The 24,143-nt window shown below is 40.7% G+C and overlaps 1 protein-coding gene across 3 annotated transcripts in view; it reads left to right on the forward strand.

Annotated features, from left to right (window-relative positions):
* Window positions 1-24,143, forward strand: part of CCDC170 (coiled-coil domain containing 170) — a 102,358-nt gene that overhangs the window by 36,874 nt on the left and 41,341 nt on the right. For 2 of the 3 annotated variants that reach the window (XM_023254512.2, XM_019831394.3), the window contains exons 2-4: window positions 5,407-5,535; window positions 11,834-11,978; window positions 16,704-16,889. In XM_023254512.2, coding sequence (XP_023110280.2) covers window positions 5,468-5,535; window positions 11,834-11,978; window positions 16,704-16,889 — 399 coding nt within the window. In that variant the 5' untranslated portion in view covers window positions 5,407-5,467. Of the gene's footprint in view, window positions 1-5,406; window positions 5,536-7,353; window positions 7,611-11,833; window positions 11,979-16,703; window positions 16,890-24,143 lie in introns of all 3 variants that reach the window. The other variant, XM_023254511.2, reaches the window with a different exon arrangement.

A 24,143-nucleotide genomic window follows, 5' to 3' on the forward strand; every position in this document is an offset into this window, starting at 1 on the left:
AGTAAAGCCAACACGTACCGGAAACATGTTCAGAAAGCAGAGATTCAGGACTTCAAGAAAGATGCAGCAAACAAGGAGAGGAGATCTGACTCTTGATGTCAGCTCAGGTCATGATCCCGCGGTCATGGATGGAGCCCCGCCATGGGCCCTGTGTTGGGCTCCCTGCTCGCTGTGGAACCTGCTTGGGATTCTCTCTCTCCCTCTTCCTTTCCTCCTCCCCTAGCTTGTGTGCTCTCTCTCTCTCAAAAAAACAAAAATAAAAAATTAGAAGTTGTGAGGGAGGGACGAGAGGGGCAAGGAAGAGAAGATATGCTGTTATCATGAATTAGCTGATGTTAAAGGTATTATTTAAAGTTATAGTTATAAATTCAAAACTAGAACAAAGATACAAACCTTCCCGGTTATCAGACAAAACAAAGCAAAGCAAACAGATTTGTGGTGAAGGATTTTGAAAGAGTGATAAAAACAAGAAGCATAACATAATGCGGCAGAACTAAGACCAAACTTATCTGTCACGTTAACACATGTAAAGTAGAGTCATCCAGGTTGGGGAAAAAGAATGTTAGGATCGATCACAAAGCCAAAACTAACCTTATTACATATGAGATTTCTCAAACGAAGTGATCCAGAAAGGTTAAAAATAAAAATGGGGAACAAAGATGTATGTAGGCAAATGCAAACAAAAAGAAATCAGGGATCACGGTCTCATTATCAGAAAAGGCTGGATTCAGAGCAAGAAAGGAGTAAGTGAAATGAGTAATGGCATGTTGCGATGCTGTATGGTACAATTTGCAATGAAGATCAAGTTCTGAATCTTTGCACCAACTCAGCACCAGTGTTCCTGAGGCAAGAGAACAAGAGCTACAAGGTGATAGAGAATTACGGTAGTAATGGGAGGTTGGACTCAGCTCATGACAGAGTAAAGGATAGAAATGAGGCTAGGCTCAAAAACCTAAAAACAGAACTACCCTACGACCCAGCAGTTGCATTGCTAGGCATTTATCCACGGGATACAGGTGTGCTGTTTCGAAGGGACACATGCACCCGCATGTTTATAGCAGCACTATCAGCAACAGCCAAAGTATGGGAAGAGCCCAAATGTCCATCGATGGATGAATGGATAAAGAGGATGTGGTATAGATATACAATGGAGTATTACTCGGCAATCAAAAAGAATGAAGTCTTGCCATTTGCAACTATGTGGATGGAACTGGAGGGTATTATGCTAAGTGAAATTAGAGAAAGACAAAAATCATATGACTTCACTCATATGAGGACTTTAAGAGACAAGACAGATGAACATAAGGGAAGGGAAATAAAAATAACATAAACACAGGGAGGGGGACAAAGCAGAAGAGACTCATAAATATGGAGAACAAACTGAGGGTTACTGGAGGGGTTGTGGGAGGGGGGATGGGCTAAATGGGTAAGGGGCACTAAGGAATCTCCTGAAATCATTGTTGTACTATATGCTAACTAATTTGATGTAAATTTTAAAAAATAAAAAAATAAAAAAAGAAATGAGGCTGGGCTAGGAGTGCCCAATGAAAATAATGAGTAAGGTAGATCTATCTAATTGATAGATGTTGAGCTCCAAGCCCCAAGGATAGAAAAGGCACCCTCTTTTCAAGTACCCATAAGACTTTCATAAAATTGAGCATTCACAAAACCTCAATAATTTCCCTGAAGTAGAAATAACATAGACAAGGATGATGGGGGGAAAATAGTTAATGGCTCATATACCAAAGCACTTTCCTGTCCGAATAGACCCAATCCAGAGTGGACGCTGGTCCACCACACTGGGGTACGCCAGTGAGCATCAGCCCAGAATGCAATCGATGTGCTCTGAACGCAGTGTAGTAAAGTAGAAAACCATCACAAACCCAGAAAATAAAGAGCCATGACAGCAACCAAGCTCTTGACTCAGATGAAACAAGTATTCCAAACCAAACAGGAGGTATCTAGGAGACGGCTATGTACACTGCATAAGGATCTATATAGGGTGACTTCAGGGCTAAGAGAGAAGAGCTTAGTCATAAAGAAATACATTCACGTATTCTTCTTTCAGCTTTTGCATGGTCTCTCCATGTCCCTGTCGTCCTCTCATGCCACTGCCATTCATTTCTTCTCAGTCAAGCTCTCTCAGAGCGTCTTGAAGGAATGGCTTTCTGTGGCACACTTCAGAGTCTTCTTAGCACAGAGGTGTTTCTAGGGCTCAGGTGGGTTCTCCAGGGTTTTCTCTCCAGGGGGTGGGGTGACGGGAGAGAGAGAGAGAGAGAATATATACATGAAGATTTATGATAAGGGATTGGTTTGTGCATAATGGAGGCTGAGATATCTCAAGATCTGCAGTCAGCATGCCGGAGATCCAGGAGAGCTGGAGTAAGCCCCTATCTGAGTCTCAGTCCAAAGGTAGGGGAAGACCAATGTCCCAGCTTGAAGACAGTCTGACAGAGAATCCTTACTCAGCCTCTTTGTTCTATTCAGGCCTTCAGAGGATTGGATGAGACCCACCCACGCTGGGGAGGGCAATACGCTTTAGTCTTCTACCGATTCAAATGCTAACCTCACCAGGAACACTCTCACAGACATGACCAGAATATATTGAACCAAGTATCTGGAAGCCCTGTGGCCCAGTCAAGCTGACATATAAAATTAATCATCACAGCCACTAAGACATAAAAGAATTCCCGAACAAATGGGAAAAAAAAAAGGACTTCTGTTGGAAGACTCCATATTTAAAAGTTGTCAGTACTCCTTATTTGTAAAATTAACTCGATCCCAATAAAAATGCCAACAGGATTTTTGGGAATTTGATAAGCTGATTCTAAATTTCACACGGCAGAAGGCGTAAGTTAGAGTAGCCAGGAATATTCTGAAAAAGATTAGTGCCGATGTGGCACTAACATGTGAATGAGCTCAGAGCTGCCTGTCAGGGCACTGTTCTTAAGTTGCTCTTGTCCTGCAGCCTCACTGCCTTTGCTCAGATTGTGGACCACACAGAGCACGATCCTGCCACAGGACGTTTGCTGAGACTTCTGGCTATTTGGATGATGTGTGTTGCACCTGCTTCCGTACCTCCTGCTATTTCTTTAATGTATTGAGAGCACACATTGTGTGAGGGAGAAGGACAGAGAGAGAAGGAGAGAGAGAATCTTAAGCAGGCTCTGTGCCCAGTGTGGAGCCCCACTCAGGGCTCGATCTCATTACCCTGAGATCATGACCTGAGCTGATATCAAGAATTGGCGCTTAACCAACTGAGTCACCCAGGCGCCCCCTCTTGCCTATTTAATGCCTACTCAATCATCACTTCTTTAGGGAAATCTTTCCTTCCCTCTTCTCTGATCATATGTCAGTTTCCTTTGTTTTCTGCTTCTTTCTTTCCTTGCTTGTATTTCAGTTTGTAATTATATAATCATTATTAAGGATGTCTGGTAAATGCTCTTTTTTCTTAGTAGGCTGTAAGCTCAGTGCTTGACCTTGAGTAAGTTTTCAGTAAATATGTGTTGGTGAATAATCTCCAGTCTGCTTGATTTAAAGGGTGATTTAGACCCAACAATTGTCTTCTAAACTCAATAATCAGGAGTCTGCCTGGTGTGGGTCCCGTTCCAGTATCAGAGGTAATGAGATCTTAATGGGTTGTTTCTTTCACCCGTGCACATTTGAAGATGTAAATGCTTTTTGATAGTGTTCTGCGTTAGAGGGTAACCTCCGAAAATGAAGGGCCATACCTAAAATGGTCTTGCGTGCCTTTTAATATTATGTCCAGTGGACACTATGTGTTCATAAGAAGGAGGTATGACATAAGAAGGAGGTTCATAAGAAGGAGGTAAGAAGGAGGTATGTCCTTCATAAGAAGGACATTATGGAATGATTACATCAGTTACTGAAAAAGGATGTTAGTCATTGAAAGAAAGAATCATAGCTATCGAAGAACTTATTTTCCAAATGAATTTTATAAAACCGTGTGCTGTACGTATCCTGGTTCAAACCACTCATCAGGGACCAAAGGTCCTCATGTGGCCTATTTTAGAAAATACTGCTGTGGTGGTTATTGCTGTGGGTAAGTTACTTCTGAATATTAAGTGAGGCTGAACAGGATGTGGTTCTCTTATTAGATCTAGTTAAACATTTTATGCTTTCTCCCCAGAAGTACATACCTACCATCTTCTTGGATATGTTGTGATTGGCAAACACTGGCTGTTACTAAGTGCACTGGAGGTTTTGTTTGGCATTTTGTGGATCGAAACACACCAGTCATGACAACGCTTGTTACACAGTGAAGGGCTTTGAGATGACTTTTGCATTCATGAATATTTCCAAACAGTAGTCTTTGGCAGTTCAGTAGCTGGGCAGCCATTAGCCAGTTTTACTAGTGTGTCCCCTGAGGCCTCTCAGATAATTCCAGGAAACCCTCCTTTATGTGACCCCTTTCGTATTTCTTCAAAAATGAATGGCTCTCCTGTATGTCTTTCACAAAGACCACAGGCCCTGGAAACTTCACAGAGGTGGGCAGAGGTATCCATCCAAGCTCAGGAATAATTCTGAGTAAGACAGAAACAGAAGCAGAGGTTACAGACTATGACCCACAGGCCAAACCCATCAAATCTGCTCTGCAGATGTGTTTATTTGGATCACACGGTGTTTCTTTTTTAAACATTTAAATTAGTTGCCAAGTTGCAAAAACTGGGAATTTTTCCTTCAAAAAGTCTGGATATATGACATGCTTGAAAAACTGGAAAAAATTTGGCCACTTTGGGATCCACATTTCTGCACTGGCAGCCATCAGCGGAGCTGAGTCTCCACAGAGACTCCCCAGGCACTGCCGTGCGATCACCGATGTTCTGCATTCATCTGAGTCACCATCGTGACCTTGAGATAGGCTGTGAGGTTGAGAATAAGTGGTATCGTGAATAATTACGAAGGGGACCGTCTTTTACTTTTAACTCACATGATCTCTTTCATAAACACATGGCACACTTTATTCAAAAGATGAGATGAATTGATGATTTTTGTTACCTGGAAACGTAAGGACAATGAAAACTCCCTCTTTGCTGTGGACCTTGTCACACTGCGTCTCTTCTGACAGTTCTTTGTGGACTCTATCAGTTCTGGAAAGAGGTCAAATAGCATTTGACTTGGGTGGAAGGAAGCCTTCTAAAGTGGCAAAGGCCAGTTCTTAAATGCCATTCTGGGGGAGCACATCATTCGTTCCTGGGCTGTCGCCCGCCTCCTTCGGAATTTTGAGAATGAAATGATCTGGATGAGACACTTCCCTGGGCAGCATTTTCGAGATGTTTGGACCACAAAGAATGCTCTGTGTTTAATCTTGTTTTTTTACAGCTGCACAGAAAAGACTGTTTAAAACTCTTCTTTATATTTTCTCTTTTGGGGGAACCCTGTCAGGAAATTTACGACCATCTCTTGGAAGTCCCGGTCACTAGGGAGCAGTTACACCACTATCGGAATGTGGCCGAAAGTGCTCGAAGTGACCTTGCTGCAACTTTGGTCAAATTTGAATGTGCTCAGTCTGAGGTAAGATTATGCATCTTCATGACTCAGAAGTGGGCCATTTTAGTTTCTTATTGAGTGAAGCAGAGTGTAGAGGTGATTAGAAATAGGCTAGGATGGGCTGCTTGGGTGGCTCAGTCAAGAGCGTCTGACTCTTGACTTTGGCTCAGGTCATGATCTCATGGTTTGTGGGATCAAGTCCCACGTTAGGCTCTGTGCTGACAGCGTGGAGCCTGCTAAGGATTCTGTCTCTCCTTCCCTCCCCGCCCCCATGCCCCTGCTTGTGCATGCTCTCTCTCTCTCTCTCAAAATAAATAAAGAAACTTTAAGAAACAGGAAGGGGGGGATACAGCTTTACAACAGCTTTACAACTTTCGGCGAAGGTTATACTTATTCCGTTATGGTGCACCTACTCCCCTTGTAGGGAATTCCTGAAAGGTTATGCATTTGCCGTGGTACAAAGCGAGGTGACATGGGCTGCATTCTGGATGTCAGAGGGGCTTCACAGTCTTGAGAGACTTGGGGACACCTGATGGCTTTGATTGAAGCTGCCTTGGCTTTGGGGCATTTTTGGCATCTTACTGAATATGTTCCTTTAATGTGGACTGTTTGTAATCTGGAGCTCTTAGGATGGAATTCTGGATTCCTGGGATAGTGGTAGTTCTGACTGGCTGGGGAGATTCTAGGATGATGATTGGGATCCATCCACCCTCCTGGCTGAATCTGGTCGATTATGGAGTTTCTTGAGAGAGTCTCTCTAGGTCCATTCTGTTCATAGCCTGGTGGCCCTGAGGGAGTCTTAGGCTTCCCTGGGAGATAACTAGTGTTTTCACTAGGCTGCTGGGACCCCACCGAGAGATGATTTGATACCTTGTATGTGTGTGAAAAATTGTATGCATGTATACTCCCGGTTCCAAATCAGTACATGCATTCATAAAGTTTTCTTAGGGGGGGGCCTGACATCCTATTAGGGCACAGACATCATTCAGTGTTTTGATGGCACAGAATTCATAAGTTAAAATGTTTCTTTTGTATACATCTTGTAAGGATTTTTCTTTTCTTCCATATTTTTCTTGGAATTGTTGTTGTTATTATTATTATTATTATTATTATTATTATTATTATTTTATTGCCCACAATAAGGATCTAGAAGGCAAGTGGAAGAAATACAGTGATATGTCAAATAGTCTGTATCTACTTAGGAACCACTTGTGGCCATGAAATTACAAGTATTTTAAGTTTCTTGTTTCATTGTCTGTCAGCAGCAATAGCAGCAACACAGATTTAGAAAATGAATTACCATTGCAAAATATTTTATTGCTTTTTGCAAAAAAACACCACAAATGTCTCTTGAGTGGCACTGAATCACCCCCAAGACATTGCTGCAATGGTTTTGAAAGAGACATAGTATGAAGTCCATTCTTTAGGCATAATTTCTCATCTGGTGATACAGACGCAAATAGCAAAAACGGAAAATAAAAGTTGGATTAGGTCATGTACAAACGTGTGAGATTTGAAATTATGGTTTTGGGTTTCTTTATTTTTTTAAATTAAAAAAAATTTGTTTAATGTTTACTTATATTTGAGAGAGAGGTAGAGCACAAGCAGGGGAGGGGCAGAGAGAGAGGGACACACAGAATTCGAAGCAGGCTCCAGGCTCCTAGCTGTCAGCACAGAGCCCAACATGGGGCTCAAACTCAGGAACCGTGAGATCATGACCTGAGCCAAAGTCAGACGCTTAACTGAGCCACCCTGGCGCCCCATGGTTTTGGGTTTCTTAGAGGTACTTCGAACTTATGCCACTGAAATCCTTTTCCTCCTTTTATGGGCTTTCTATGTTAGCTTCGAGATCTCCGATCCAAGATGCTTTCGAAAGAAGCCTCCTGTCAAGAGTTGAAAGCTGAAATGGAGAATTACAAAGAAAATAATGCTAGAAAATCGTCTCTCCTCGCCTCTCTGAGACACAGAGTTCAGGCGCTGGAAGAAGAATCAGCAGCACTTGCCACTTCTAAAATTAGAACCGAAATCACAGCTCACACCGCAATCAAGGAGAACCAGGAGTTGAAGAAGAAAGTTGCGGAACTAGATGAGAACTTAGAGTAAGGGTATTTCGATATATTTGTTAGTTGAGTTAGCGTTAAAATACTAGCTTCTGATAGCAGGACACACGCTTGAAGGTACTGGTGTTTTGCCTTCTTTGGCCCTGAAACTCAATTTGAAGGAGAAAAACGTTATTGACCTCAAATGTCTTTGGAGTCTTGAAAATTTTGCTCAAGCTCATTTCTCAATGTTACCAGGAACCTTGACAAACAAGGCCTTGTCCTAAGCATGTTTATGTCCAATTGATGAGGGCTGCAAATGCCTATATACATAATTTGGAAGATTTTCTGTAAGTAGAGGTTTAACCAGAGGTGGTGGAGTACACAGAGAGGGAGGTGTTTATTCAGAAGCTGGCTGTAAAAATACCCCAGAAGCCCAGACCACTCCAGACCACCCCGAACACTCCTCATTAGATTTTATTGCCAGTTTATGCAGAGAACTCATGAAATCTGGGTTTTCCACACTTAGTTCTGGCAACAGGTAATTATTGAGACAAAACTGGGAACTAGTTGTTCCTAAAATATACTTTTAAAATTCTATGTGTCATAACTTAACTAACTTTAATAATAGGATACTTGATATTTATTTTACTTATTCCATCTTTGAAAAAGAACCCCAACACTGGGGCACCTGGGTGGCTTAGTCGGTTGAGCGTCTGACTTCGGCTCAGGTCATGATCTCACAGTCCGTGGGTTTGAGCCCCGCGTCGGGCTCTGTGCTGACAGCTCAGAGCCTGGAGCCTGCCTCAGATTCTGTGTCTCACTCTCTCTCTCTGTCCCTCCCCTGCTCGCACTCTGTCTCTGTCTCTCAAAAATAAACATTAAAAAAAAAAACCCAACACTTCCAACTCTTGTCCTCTTTTTGTCCTTCTGCTTCCAGGAAAACTCCTTCAAATGTGTGTATAGACTCACTGTCTCCAGTTCTTCTCCTCTCCTCTCTTGGGTCTACTCCACTGACACCTCTCACTAAGGTGACCAGTGACTGTATATTACAGATTAAATGATCAATCTTTATCTTACTTGACCCACCAGTACATCGGTCACAGTTGGTCTTTCTCCTTGAACCACTTTCTTCTGACTGCCAGGACACTACACATGCCTGCTTTGTACCTGTCCTCTCTGGCTGCCCTGCTGTAGTCTCTTTTATTTTTCCCATCTCCTCTCATCGCCTTCCAAAGACTGGAGTGCCCCGGGACTCAGTCCTTGAATGTCTTCTGGTTTCTATCTAAATTCGCTCTCTTGGTGATCTTGTCTCATGACGTTAAGATGATCTAAATGCTAGTGACTCCCACATGTCTCTGTCTAGCCTAGATCTCTTCTCAGAGTCAAGACCCACATATTTTATTACCTACTGAGCATCCCCATGTGGATGTCCAACAGGCATCTCAAACCTCACATGGCTGAAACGAAACTCTTGCTATTTCCACAGAATCCTCCTGCTCTTTGCCTTGTCTCCTTTAGTGATAATTCCATTCTTCTAGTCCGTCAGGCCAACAGTCTTGGTAACCATCCTCAGTCCTCTTGCCTTTTCACACTCCACGTCTGATCCTTCAACAGGTCCCATCATCCCTGCCTTCAAAATAAATCTAAATTTTGAGTACTTCCCATTGCTGCCCTAATTGCCAGTAACCTGATTCAAGCGACTACCATCTCTCTCCTGGATTTTTGTAGTAGCCTCCTAAGTGATTTTCCTGCTTCCACCTGTGCCCTTCGTAGCCAGAGTGATCCTATAAACACATTCAAATTAGATCTTTTCGGTCCTATGCTCAGAATCCTCAATGACTTCTCACTCATGGTAAAGACAAAGGATATTCTATGACCTAGAAGGCTCATCCTGACCTGGTTTTGCTTCCATTCCCTCTCTTATTCTTTCCATCTTCGCTGTCCTTTGAACATAACAGGTGTGATCCTACCTCAGGACTTTTGCACTTGCTAATCCCTTTGCCTGGAAAGCTCTTCCCCCAAGTATTGCATGGTTACCCCTCTGCTCCTTTTAGATCTTCACTCAGAAGTCACCTTCTTATGAGGTCTTCCGTGAGTGACCACATCTAAAATTTTACCCTGCTCCCCCCAAATATTTCTCACCCCCTTTCCTGCTTAATTTCTTCCCTCCAGCTTTTTAAATAATGTAGTATATATTTTACATACATTAATTTTGGTGATTGTCCATCTTCCCAACTAGAACATAAGCTCCATGAGGGCAAGGATGTTCATCTGTTTTATTTACTACTATGTCTTGAGTATCTTTAATAGGGCTTGGTCCATAGTAAGTACCCAATCAATATTTACTAAATAAATGAGTAATAAAATGATATGTAATAAAAATATTTTTAATATTTAATATAATATTATTATTTAATTAAATATTTATTTTATTTAATTAAATATTAATATTTAATATAGAAGATTGCCAAAAATATTAAAATTACTCAAGACCTTATGATTCTCCAAGAGTTTATACTGAACATTTTGGTGGACAGGTTTTCATATAGTTGTACATAAATTATATCATGTAATGAACTATTTTTTACTGAATAATATATTGTAGATATTTTAAAAAGGCATTCATTATATCATTTTTAATAGCCCATGATACCCATTGCCTGAGATATTGTAACTTACTTAACCAGTTCCCTTTGCTATTTCCTGTAGGCACTTAGGTTAGTTCTACTCAAAAAATTATTATAAGCCAAGATGCAATGAATATTCATGTGCATTCATATTTTCACATTTATGTGATTATGTCCTTAGGGTAGATTCCTGGAACTTTGTTGGGTCAAAGTGAAATGCGAATAGAAGTGGAAATAGTTCAACCTATTTGGTTGAACCATTAGGATTCATTAGGATTGAGAAACCATTAGGATTGAGAAACAAGACTGAAATCTTGGAGAGAATGTGTGGAATCATACATGTAAATCAATCAGAATCATAGCATTAACTGTGCCTTTCATGAGTCAGAGAGATGACTAAATATTACCTTTTAGATGCTGAAAATAAGAACTTAGAGATATACTGATGTTAGTCTTTTATTGTTATACATTTTTCTAAATAGAAATATGATATGATTTTGAGTATATGCAATTACATGCTTTGTTAATCTTTGAATAGAGTGAAAGAATTTGCAGTAAACACTCAACATGGTAAAAAGGGAAAGCAATAATCATGTTTATTATCTAGGGTACTGAAAAAATGATACCAAATTACTGAAATGATTCTAATTTGTCTTTAAAGTGTGTCTATTTTTTTTATGATCTCTTAGTCTCTAACATTTAAAGCATTAGAAATAGACCATACTATTTCAGCAAACCTATCTGAGATTTGAAATGAAATATTCATAGCAGAGCATAATCAACTGATTTTCCTTGACTGGCCCATATCAGTACTCTTTAAAAACTCTGGATGTGTGAAAACTAATAATAGTCTTTGCTGGTGATTTAACATCTCTTTTTTCTAGAGGGGGAACATCCCCTGCTCCTGATATATTTTTTATTATAGTTATGCTTGGCCATGGACCAGGGAATGCCCTAACTAACCCTTATAGATCACTGTGTAATGTCTGAAAATAAAACAAAGGATGATGCACTAGAAGAAAAATAGCAGCGGGGCGTTTGGGTGGCTCAGTCGGTTAAGCATCCAACTTTGGCTCAGGTCATGATCTCAAGGTTTGTGAGTTCGAGCCTCACATCTAGCTCTGTGCTGACAGCTCAGAGCCTGGAGCCTGCTTTGGATTCTCTCTCTCTCTCTCTCTCTCTCTCTCTCTCTCTCTCTCTCTGTCCCTCCCCCACTCACGCTCTCTCTCTGTCTCTCAAAAATAAATAAACATAAAAAAAAAAGAAATATAGCAGCACTGTCCTTTTTACTCATGAAAACCCAAAGGAGACCCATGACTATATATATCCATGTGTGATCTAGAGATTTATTTCCACTTCTGCAAATCCTAACTGGTGGAGGACAAGAGGCAGAGAGTCTGTTTCCTTTGCTGTTACTAGATCTAAGATGCTATGAAGATTTTTCTACATTTCTGCAAAGCGTAGATACCCAGGATGTTTTTCACTTTTCTCCTTCCCTTATGGGGCTTGCATGACAACGATGTGCTCTGTGTCTGGGAAACTGTATTGTGTTGAAAATGGTGATAGGATTATAGAGAACTTAAGTTTCGAACTTTGATGAATGATCTCTTGTATGGCGTTAAAACTTGACTTATTTGTTAATTTGCCCTATAGAAAGTGTTTAAAGGAAAATGAGGAGAATAAGAAGCAAGTCTCAAAGAATTGCAGGAGACATGAAGAATTTCTAGCTCAACTTTGTGACTGCTTAGATCCGGACAAGAAGAATGAAAAGGCGTCAGATGAAGATTTAATTCTAAAGGTGTTTGTATACACATGAAAAAGAAGATAAATGTAGCGGTCATTCTGACACGTGTCATGAAAGGAGACGTTGTGGTAGAGTGTGGGGGTGATAGGAGAATGGAACAGTAGCCCAAGTATAGCATTACTTGACTGTGTGACCTGAGATAAACCTTAATCACCTCTCTGACTCAATTCCACAATCCTTTCTAACATTATTTGGGATTACTTGTCCTCCACAAAGTTTTAATTGTTTTGTCTAAAATATGTTCAGGTTGCCAAATACGATTAATTATTCATTTTAACAATGTATTTTGGGGAAGAGTATTTTTAGTTACAGACAGAAACACACACACACACACACACACACACACACACAACCAAAACCAACTGTGTCATTTTTGGGATACTTCCTGAGTAGAAGGTTAAGATTAGTTCTAAAGTACTTTTTAAATTTTTGTTGAAATCAAATAAAAAAAATCCTACTTTAATAGTAGGTTATGAGTAAGATTAAATTAGTTCTATCAAGTGAATAATTCACTTGGCACATAGTGATTCATTAGGGCACCTGAAAGTGTTGGGGCTCTCGCCATATCTTTGCTCATTTCACACCTTACATATCCTTGCTTCCTCACAGATTTCCTTGCAGCCAATCTTTTTTCATTAAAATTGAGGTGTAATTGACATGCAATATTATATTAGTTCCAGATGTACAGCCTAATGATTCGATACTTATATACATTGTGAAATGATCACCATAGTAAATCTAGTCCCCATCTGTCACCAGAAAAAGCTACAGAAATTTTATTATTTTTTTCTTGTGATGAGAACTGCTTGCCTGCAGTTTTCAAATATGTACTAAATACCATTGACTGTAGTCACCTTACTTCACCCCACATCTCTGTGACCTATTCATTTCACAGCTGGAAGTCGGTACCTCTTACCCCCTTTTACCCATTTCACTGTCCCCCCAATCCCCTCCCCGTTGGTAACAACGTTCTGTTCTCCATATACATGAGCCTTTTTGTTTTGTTTGTTCATGTGTTCTGTTTTTTAGATTCCACATGTAAGTGAAATCAGAGTATTTGTCTTTCTCTGACTTATTTCACTTAGTATAATACGCTCTAAGTCCATCCATGCTGTCACAAATGGCAAAATTTCATTCTCTTTTATGGCTGAGTAGTAGTCTATTATATATATATATATATATATATATATATATATATATATACTAGAATTATTATTATATTATATGATATATAATATGATACATTTATATAGTCTCACATCTTTATTCATCTGTTGATGGACACTTAGGTTATTTCCCTCTCTTGGTTATTGTAAATAATGCTTCAGTGTACATATGGGTACATATATGTTTTTAAATAGTGTTTTTATTTTGGGGGGATAAATACTGAGAAGTGGAATCCTAGGTCATATGGTAAATCTATTTTTAATTTTTTGAGGAACCTCCAGACTGTTTTTCCACAGTGACTGCACCAATTTACATGCCCACCCATGGTGCACAAGTGTTCCTTTTTCTCCACATCCTCACCAATAGTTATTTTTTATCGTTTTGATATTAGCCATTCTGATGGATGTAAAGTGCCTTTGATTTGTATTCCCTGGATAATTCATGATGTTGAACATCTTTTCATGTGTCTGATGGTCATCTTCGGAAAAATGGCTATTCAGGTCCTCTGCCCATTTAAAAATATTTCTTTTTACATTTTTAAATTTATTTTTGAGAGAGAGAGGCAGAACACAAGTGGGGGAGGGGCAGAGAGAGAGGGAGACACAGAATCCGAAGCAGGCTCCAGGCTCTGAGCTGTCGGCACAGAGCCGGATGTGGGGCTCGAACCCAGGAATCATGAATTCATGACCTGAGCTGAAGTCAGTTGCTTAACCGACTGAGCCACCCAGGCACCCCATCTGCCCACTTTTTAAAATTAAGCTTATTTATTTTTTACAGAGAGGACACGTGGGCATAAGCGGGGGAGGGGCCGAGAGAGAGGGAGACAGAGAATCCCAAGCAGGCTCCTCGCTGTCAGTGCAGAGCCTGACTTAGGGCTCTGACCCACAGACCATGAGATCATGACCTGAGCCAAAACCAAGAGTCGGACACTTAACCAACTGACACCCCCAGGGGCCCCCATGCTGCCAGTCTTAAAGACCATGCCTCAAAGTTGTAGGAATAAGCTTCCCAACTGCACTGGCTGACAGCTGCAGAATAATCTTATTTTCCTTCGGGAAGTGTTCCTCTTCACCGATGGGTTTCCATAGTCCAGGCCTAGAGTCCACCCGATGAGCTCCAGGATGCTGGGCACATCTCTGCCCCCTCCCGGTTGCTCACCTGTGACCGGGAGCCTGGATGCCAAAGTCCCCTGTGCAGGGTCATTTGGGGGATTATTTTTAAAGCCAAGTGATAGGGAGAAGCAAAGAGAATGAAAAAACTCCTTCTTTCACGACCCCCTTTCCTCACATCAGAGACTGTCTCCAGGTGCTAATCCGAGTGTCGGTGCTGCATTCATTATGCCTTATGATTTTCTGTTTTCCAGATGCTTTGACATGTGGGGCCTTGCTGACCGGGGAGAGACTGTCTCCCAGGGTTAACCAGTTCCTTGTAAAAGAGGCTCCTGGGAGCATGGTTTTCCTGTGCAAACCAACCACTCCCACATCCCAGCCCTTCGCTCTCTCAGGCTCTACCCTCTGGGCCACTGCCCCCCTTCCCTAATCACCGCGGGGCTGGGCACCAGACAAGCGGGGACAGCCCCTGCGCTCCTGCTGTTATTCAAACTAGCCAATCCCGAGCCTGCGTACCCCACCTTGCTCATTCCTTCCTGTGGAAACTGCCACAAAGACGTGCCCCTGTTATCTGTTGCTTCTCTGTGTCTCCTGACTGACCTGGCTGTTCCCCGTGTGGCCTCGTGTGGTGTGGCCTGCCCCCTCTTCTTGAGCACTGAGTAACAGACTTTTTCAGTGGCAGCTCTCTCCGGATCTGTTGGCCTCACCATACCCGAAGAGTGATAGAAACTGTATTTTAAAACACATATTGGGATCCTAGGGCTTTAGCATCCCCAATATATGAGCAGGTATTTAAAAAAGAAAATCACTGGTCAAGGTGCACAAAGGTTGCTGTTTTGATCAACACTCACGAGGTGTTCCCCTGAGAAGTGGGACAAAAGCACTCCTTCAGTTTCAAAGCTGTGTCCTCACTTTTATTTTTCTTTTAAGTTTATTTATTTATTTTGGCTTTTAAAGTTTATGTATTCATTTGCACGCACACATGTGGGGGAGGGGCAGAGAGAAGGAGAGCCAGAATCCCAAGCAGTCTCTGCACCATCAGCGCAGAGCCTGACGTGAGACTTGAACTCATGACCTGTGATATCATGACCTGAGCTGAGATCGAGTCAGATGCTTGACCGAGTGCACCACCCAGGTGCCTCCACTTTCTCATTTTTAAAGCTCTCCTAATGTGCATGTGCACTCCCAGGAAACCAAGGAGGCATTCCAAGGAGACTTATTTGGCATTTGTCCATTTCGCAGATATTTAGTGAGTGACTACTATATGCTAGGCACGGTTCTGGGTGCTGGTGGTGCGGCAGTGAACGAGATAAGACTGAATCTGTGCTCTCCTAGAGCTTTCGTTATTGTGAGATAAAGATGAGGGGGAAATAAATATCTAGTATTCTGCCATGTAGGAAAAGGTGACAAAAAACCAGTCGGGATGTGGAGATACAGAGGGAAGCAGGTTAGAGGTGTGGGAGGCTAGTGTAGTAGACTGACCAAGGAGCGCCCCTCTGAGGTGGGGACTTTTGGAAGCTGTTGGGGACTGAGCGTACACACACAGGCGGAACAGTATTTCCTCAGGAAAGAGGAAACAGCACTGAGGTGGGAGCAGGGCACCACGTTGACAAAGCTCTGAGGCTTAAGGATGGGTCACTTCCCCCCCCAGAGCCCTAACACAAATGCTGACTCGGGAGTGTGAAGTCTCAGCCCTTCCTATGGGCGTCCTCAGGGCCTTACCCACTGAGCTGTGCAGAGGGTGGTGGGGTGGGGGTGGGGGGCTTGTTCCTCTGGGCCAAGGATCCTGTCTGATTTCATTTTCCCTCCTCATACATCTTACAAATCTTATTAATGCTTCCAGCTAACAACCCAAATGCACAACAACACAGAGTGAAAAGTTCTCCTAATCCCAATGATAGCCACTATTTGAGCGTGTTATTCCAGATTTTTCTATGCTGATATTAATTAGAAGGATTTTCTTTTTCAAAAGAGAATCCTGCTTTCATCTCCGTAGGGCCCCCTCCCCCCCGCCCCGCCCCGTGCCAGGTAGTGCCTTGGAGGCAGTTGGTGCCATGAGACGGGGGGCAGAATAGAACTCCCTTGCTTCCTCACCTACTGTAATCTCTGTAGAATATCAGCTCCCCCAGATTACTGAAGCCAGGGGCTTGCTGATGCTTGCTCTGTCACTCGCTCTGTCGGGAAGCATTTGGCAGGACTGTCCTCTGTGTTGCCCTGTAGCTATCTCTTGATTAATTTTAATTTGATCTGTGGGTCTGCTCATAACAACAGTGTAGAGGCTGCTTTTGAAAATGTGCTCCTTTGAGTGCATGGAGGGACCCTGCTTGCACTAGTCAGTGACTGCTTGCACGCAGTCAGTGGGGTATGTAGATCAGAGGTGCTTAGAGGAAGTGGTTTCAAATTGTTCATTTTTACAGGACAACTGTAATTGCTTCCTCTTCAGCTTAGAGAACTGTGCAAGGAAAATGCATTCGTGAAAGGACAAATCATTACTCTTGAAGAGACTGTAAATGTCCATGAGATGGAAGCAAAAGCTAGCAGAGAAACCATCATGAGGCTGGTTTCAGAAGTAAACAGAGCGCAGAAAAAAGCTGCCTCCTGCACTGAAGAGAAAGACAAGCTGGGCCAGGTACAGTATGTGAAGTGTGCGTGTGCATCTGTGATGGTGTTTACGAAGCAGAAATTGAAAACCAGATGTGGGCGAGCACACTAGCATTACTGGCCACAGTTTCAAAGGGCTGCTGTCAGCAGGCGGGCTGGGGGTGGGGGGGCAGCACGGGACTCAGTGACCTGAATGGGCCATTTGATACGCATTTTTGTCTAATTAGAAAAAAAAAAAAAAAGAAATACGACACATTTAAACGTAGAGTTTGTAGAGAATGTGCCCTACTTTAGTTAGACTCTAAGGATTTTAAAAATTCAAACGTTCATTTTTTTTTTGAACAAATAGGTAATGCGTCAACATTCTGAAGTTCAAAATTCTAAATGGACATAAGGGTGTATGGGGAAAGTCTTCCCTGCACCCACTGCCTCTGGCCACCCAGTTGTTCGCAGAGGCAACCCCTGTTAACAATTTTTTATATACTTTTCTAGAAATATTCTATATACACGTATATACATGTTCTTTTTATTTAGTTTTTTACATTTATTTAATTTGAGAGAGACAGAGTGAGTGAGTAGGGGAGGGGAAGAGAGAGAGAGAGAATATCTGAAACAGGGAGCTGTTAGCGTAGACCCGGTCATGGGCTCGATCGCACGAACCTCCAGATCAGGACCTGAGCCAAAATCAAGAGTTGGACGCTCAACTGACTGGGCCACACAGGCACTCTCTTTTTATTTAATTTTAATACAAATGGAAGCATGCTCTACATTATATTTTTCTCTTTTTATTTTTAACACAAAATGGTAATATACCACGCACTATTATAAACAAGGTTGCTATGAATAATCTTATATTGTCATGCATGAGAATGTATCAGTAAGACAAAACCCTAGAGGTATACTTGCGGGGTCAAGGGTTGTAGGTATTATTTAGAGAGAGACTGTTAAAAGGAAGCATCTCTTAATTCTGACCCTTTATTTACACAATGAATTGCTTGATTTCTTCAAATTACCTAAAACTTGTTTGAGCATGCAAATAAATACTATATGCTTTTTAACGTTATAGAACCCTTCAATCACATTTTTATATTTTTGTGACAAAGAAACTGATCATGGGATTAATAATAACGATGAGTTTTCACAAGTGAAAGTGAGCCAGTGCAATCAGTTAACAAAATGCATAGAAGACAAGTGATAAAGGAGATGTGGTTTAAAATTAGGTAATGACTGGATTGGATTCAGGTTAAATATTTTTGGCAAGGGTAGTTCAAAGGTGAAGGTGTATACTTCGTATCACAGGCAAGTAATGAATGCTAGATCGTTCCTTGTTGCTGACACTGCTCTTTGTAGCATAAAGGTACGTTTTTTTCTTTTGCAGTTAAGTAAGCTGTCTCTGGGTAGATTATTTCTGATAATTGGCAGGTTATTTCTGTTCCCCATTGACTTTACCAAGTGGTGTTACCATCGTTGATTCTTGCCTGGATTAATTACCTCAGGGGTGGCAAAAAGGTAATATTCTAATCTTACCACTCCTTTTGCTTATTAGCTGGCATTCTTCTGTAAAGAAAAGCTTTTTACTCCTTTTCTTTTCAGTTCTGTGGACACATGGATTTTTATTTACTTATTGTTATAGTCAGTGACTATTTATTTTTATTTTTTTTGGTGCTCCAAATTCACTAAATTGGCCCAGCAGCAGCAGCCCCTTCAGGATGGTCTCTGTGACCTTGAACCTCATCCCTTTAGTCTTTGAACATTTCCTTGCTTTTTCTGACAGAACACAGGACATCTTAGGGTCTTTCAGACCACAGAACTGCAATCAACCTATTCTTTAGGGAGCTTTGGTGCCTTTTACTGGAGGATGGTGCTGAAAGCCAAGAGTTAGGCTTTCGGTGTGCTCATTGCTGTTGGGATGTCACTTCTTTTAGTGGACAGAGCTAGAAGTACGTTTTAGTAATAAAGTAATACTGGTATTTTAACTTAAAAGTGATATTGAGAGTTTTTAAAATATCTTTTGTTTTATAGTAGTATGTTTTGAATCTTAATCATAATTACTTATTTGCTGCTTTGTCTTTCAACATATAAAAAATTATTTCAAAATTAGCTTTTAATCTCTTACCTACCAGTAAGACTTCTGAGTGAAGTTTAAGTCTCTCAGGTTTCTTACTTACTTACTTACTTACTTACTTACTTACTTACTTTATTTATTTATTTATTTATTTATTTATTTATTTATTTAACTTTAGAGAGAGGGAGAGGAGGGAGAGCATTTGAGTGGGAGTAGGGGAGGAGCGGAGGGGGGACAGAGAGAAAGAGACATTTTTTTAAATGTTTACTTTATTTTTGAGAGAGAGAGAGAGAGACAGACAGACAGACAGAACGTGAGCGGGGGAGGGGGCAGAGAGAGAGGGAGACACAGGATCCAAAGCAGGCTCCAGACTCTGAGCTGTCAGCACTGTCTGATGTGGGGCTCGAACCCATGAACTGTGAGATCATGACCTGAGCCAAAGTTGGCGCTTAACCAACTGAACCACCCAGGCGCGCCTAGAGAGCGAGAGAGAGAGAGGGAGGAAAGGAGAGAGAGAGGGAGAAAGAATCTTAAGCAGGCTGCATGCTCAGTACAGAGCCTGACACAAGGCTCGATCCCACAACCTTGGGATGATGATCTGAGCCAAAATCAAGAGTTGGGCGCTCAACTGACTGAGCCACCCAGGCACCCAGCCACCCCCCCCTTTTTTTTTTTTTACAGTTTTTTACTGTAATACTATCAGCAATATAGTGTAATAGTCACTGTTTATACATCACTTACCATTAGCATAGTCGTGCTAAGTGCTCAAAGAAGTTATGTACTTTGCTCAAGTTCACATAGCTATTAAGTAGCAAAGCTGGGATTTGGGTCATTAAATTATTATGCTGTTAACAATAATCCCTTTACATGTATATTCACAGCTATGTCCTGCATACCAGTCTGATGCTAAAACTTATTTGTCAGTGGAACTACAGCAATTTGTAGTTATGCAGATTTCCTCAGTGAATGAATAACTTCAATCACAAATAGTAATTGTTAAGTTATCAAGCCTTGAAAATTAGGAAGAATTTATTATTTATTTATGAAAATGCACACCTGAAGATTAGCAGTAGGAAATGAAAATGTGTTATAAGAGCACATCAGAAAAACAGAACTTATTCCTTTTCTTATATGTATCTTAACTTGTAAATGATGCAATGTTGTTCAGGCTTGGAAACACATTCATTTTGGGATGAAGTTCCTGCCAAAATAATAAAAATTGTAAAAAAAATACGGGCAGTAAAAAAACTTGAGGTCTTTAATAAAGTGCTCATTCATAGGATTATGACTCCAAAGATTTACTGCTGAAAAATACTGACTAGTGGTTTTGCTGACACATTAATGGCCTCAGGAAGAATCTTCATAATGCTTTCTAAAGCTCTGTTTTTGAGGTAGGAAACTTACTTTATTAGCGAAGCCCAGAATGACTGCAGAAGGAGTGGTTTCCACCGGCTGTGGTGCTGTTTTTACCAAACTCAATTTTTCTGACTTTCTTAATTACTCTATTTAGGTTACTTTATAAAAAAATTTCCCAATAAAAGTCCAGGTGATTTATTATATATGTGGAAATTATATTCTTTAAAAATCTTTAGTAGTTAGTATTGAAGTATGTTTTAACAACTGTCAAAGATTGGCACCTTTTCTTTTGGTTATTTGGAAATAATTCAGTGTTGAAAGACACAGGCACTTTACCTACACAGGCTACACGTACGTTTCCCATAGACTGTACAAGTTAAGCTCAGTGGATCAGAAATTAAATTTACATATGGGATTTCAGACAGCGCCTTTTTCTTCACACTGTTCACATTTTCTTTTAATTCTGGTAGCTAGAACTGAAGCTAAGAAAGAATATTGGTTTTGGAATTAGGCAGGTCTGGTTTGGAAGGATGTCCCCTCTGCTTCTTTGGTGTGTTACCCTAAAGCAGTAAATGTAAGAGAGAACAGCATGAGACAGTAAACAGGGAGTGGAGTGGTTATGAGGCTAGGCTCTCAGGTTTTTATCCAGGCTCCAGAATCATTTGACTATGTGATCTGAGGCATACAACCTTACCTCCTTGAACCTCAGTTTTTTTGTCTGTAAAATAGAAAAATAATTTAAGGACCTATCTCTTACAATTAGTTTTAGCATTGAATGATATACATGAAGTACTCAGGACATGCCCATCACCTGAAGATGCTCAGTGTTTTTATTTCCTTTTCCAGTTATTTACTTTTACCCAGGGATCCAAAGAAACGTAGCATTATTTTAAGAGTATAGGCATATGGAAATAAGTTTCTGGAAGTAAGGACTTACTAGGTAGGATAAATTACTAAAGAAATTGAAGATCTCTTTACAATCCTAGAATTAAGATGTTGGAAGTGACCCGGAGGTCTTTTAGAATCTAGATCATGTAACTCTCTGTGTGAAATCAGAATCATCTTTAAAATGTCAGTGTCTGGGGGCGCCTGGGTGGCTCAGTCGGTTGAGCATCCGACTTCGGCTCAGGTCGTGATCTCACAGTTCGTGAGTTGGAGCCCTGCATCGGGCTCTGTGCTGACAGCTCAGAGCCTGGAGCCTGCTTCAGATTCTGTGTCTCCCTCTCTCTCTGCCCCATCCCCACTCATGCTCTGTCTCCCTCTGCCTTAAAAATAAATAAAACATTAAAAAAAATTAAAATGTCAGTGTCTAGCTAGTTTCCAGGCTCCCCTTGAACTCCTCCAGAGACAAGGAACTCACTACTGAACAAGGAGGTCCATATTCTCTGTATAGTTCAGTTGTTTCACAGTTCTTCATTGTAGCAAGTCAGGGTCAGAATCCCCATAATTCACATCCTATTCTGGTTCTCTCTTAATGAAACTTCATAGAATACACTGAAATCTCTTTCTTATGGCTAACTTTCAAGCTTTTAAAGACATTTGTTATGGATTTCTAAGTCTTTTCTTTTGGTAAACAGCCTGTATCTTTCAAACTTTGAGTCTTATTTCTTATCATCTGTTAGTTTGGGACAGTTCTAGCCTCTGAGTGAGGAATTAAAAAGAAAATAAGCACTAAAATAATATCTGCTCAGATTATAAAAAGTAAACCATTCCTAAGACTCTGAAGTAAAATTTAAAACCTTCTCTCCTTCCACTTCTAGCCTCAATGGGGCATTCCTGCTTTATTTATTTTTTTAAATTTTTATTTATTTTTAATTTTTATTTATTTATTTATTTTTAATTTACATCCAAGTTAGTTAGCATATAGTGCAACAATGATTTCAGGAGTAGATTCCTTGAGGGCCATTCCTATTTTAGCTTCTGATAGTTACTATTGAGACTTAAAAAGGATACATTTCTGTTTCTGATTCACCAACGTGAGATAGTATTTTTAGACTTTCTGCTAGAGTGTAGAAGGAATGTAATGTCTCCTGCTTTTTTACTCCCCTCTCTTCCCAGTTTTATTTTATTATTGTATTTACGTTGTCAAGGTTTGTAATACTTATGTTGTGTTCTGTAACTCTAATTAAGTCTTCCAAAGTCTTCTCAAACTTTGGCTTTAGATTCAGTCTATGCATTTAAAATAAATTAAAACAGCACTTAAAATAACATGAGTACATAAATATTTTTATTATGGGTCTAATCCCACCATGGGATGCTGAATCCATTCCATTTTGACAATGTCCCTCTTAAAATTTCCAGCTGGGAACTGTCCATGGTCCTCCAGGTACAATCTGACCATTACAGGGCACAGTGTTTGCAGTACTGTGGTGAAGCCCAGGAACACGCCGGCCTCACGAGCAGCTAAATTCATTGTCAACTTGTATTGAGTTTGTCAATAATGAGAATTTCAAACTTAAGTTGAATTCTTATTATTTTCCAGGTTTGAAGATGCCACTGGGACAGCCTAGGGTGTGTGTGTGTGTGTGTGTGTGTGTGTGTGTGTGTGTGTGTGTGTTTCTATCACTATTGACTCAGCACTTTACATGGACCAGCATTTCCCGGGTGTTTTCATAGTTGTCAGTGTTCTGTCATATCTTCCTTACGTTTATGCCCCCCAGCTACAGTTCCCTTCTCCAGAGATGAGCAAAATGGGCACTTGCTTGTGCTTGTTTCTAGAGAGGTGTCCTGTTTATGTAGGTACAAATGGCACTAGACACTTGATTAGGCACCTTACTTTTTTCACTAACTGTACCTTGGAGAGTCTTCCGTATCAGTACATAAAAAGTTTACTCAATTCTTTTTAAGACTACATAGTGTTCTATGGTACAGGTGTCTCATATTGGTTTAACCCATCACATATCTGTGAGTATTTGTGTAGTACCTAATCTTTTGCTGTATTGTAATGGAATAACTTTGCACGTACATCATTTTCCATATTTAGTAGTCTATCCTACAGATCTAATCTTGACACTAGACTTGTAGGGCCACAGTGCCTACATATATTCTATTTTGTTAGATTAAAAAAATTTTTTTAATGTTTATTTTTGAGAGAGAGAGAGAGAGAGAGAGAGAGAGAGAGAGCGAGTGAGGGAGGAGCAGAGAGAGAGGGAGACACAGAATCCAAAGCAGGGTCAGGCTCTGAGCTGTCAGCACAGAGCCTGATGCAGGGCTCGAACCCACGAACCATGAGATCATGACCTGAGCCAAAGTCGGATGCTCAACTGACTGAGCCACCCAGGCACCCCTATTTTGTTAGATATTTATATCAGAATTACACCTATTCACACTTCTACCAATAACGAATAAGAACACCTTTTTGAGAGAATTTCTGAGCTTTTTTGTTAAATTTAACTACAGTAGGTAGATGTAATCCACTGGTTTTTAATTTTGCAAAATTTGTCTGGGATTGGATGAATTAAACTCAAGCCAGAGGTTGATAATTAGTCGTATATTTTTGAGAAGAAGTTTGATCTTGTGCATATGCAAATCCATATAGTAGGCAGCAAGATTAAGACAGGAGACAATTGTATTTTAAAAACAAACCTTTGGGGGCACCTGGCTGGCTCAGTCAGTTGAGCATCTGATTCTTGGTTTCTGCTCAGGTCATGATCCCAGGATTGTGGGATTGAGCCCTGCATCGGGCTCTGCACTGAGCATGGAGTCTGCTTGAGATTCTCTCTCTTTCCCTCTGCCCCTTTCCCTTCTCTCTCTCTCTCTCTGCAATAAAAATAAATAAATAAATACAAACCTTTGAACGATTTTATTATTTAATGCATTTAATTGGGAATTGATACAGACATGCATTTAATTGGGAAGCTA

This window comes from Felis catus, chromosome B2 (genome assembly GCF_018350175.1).
Source record: "Felis catus isolate Fca126 chromosome B2, F.catus_Fca126_mat1.0, whole genome shotgun sequence".
Taxonomy (NCBI): domain Eukaryota; kingdom Metazoa; phylum Chordata; class Mammalia; order Carnivora; family Felidae; genus Felis; species Felis catus.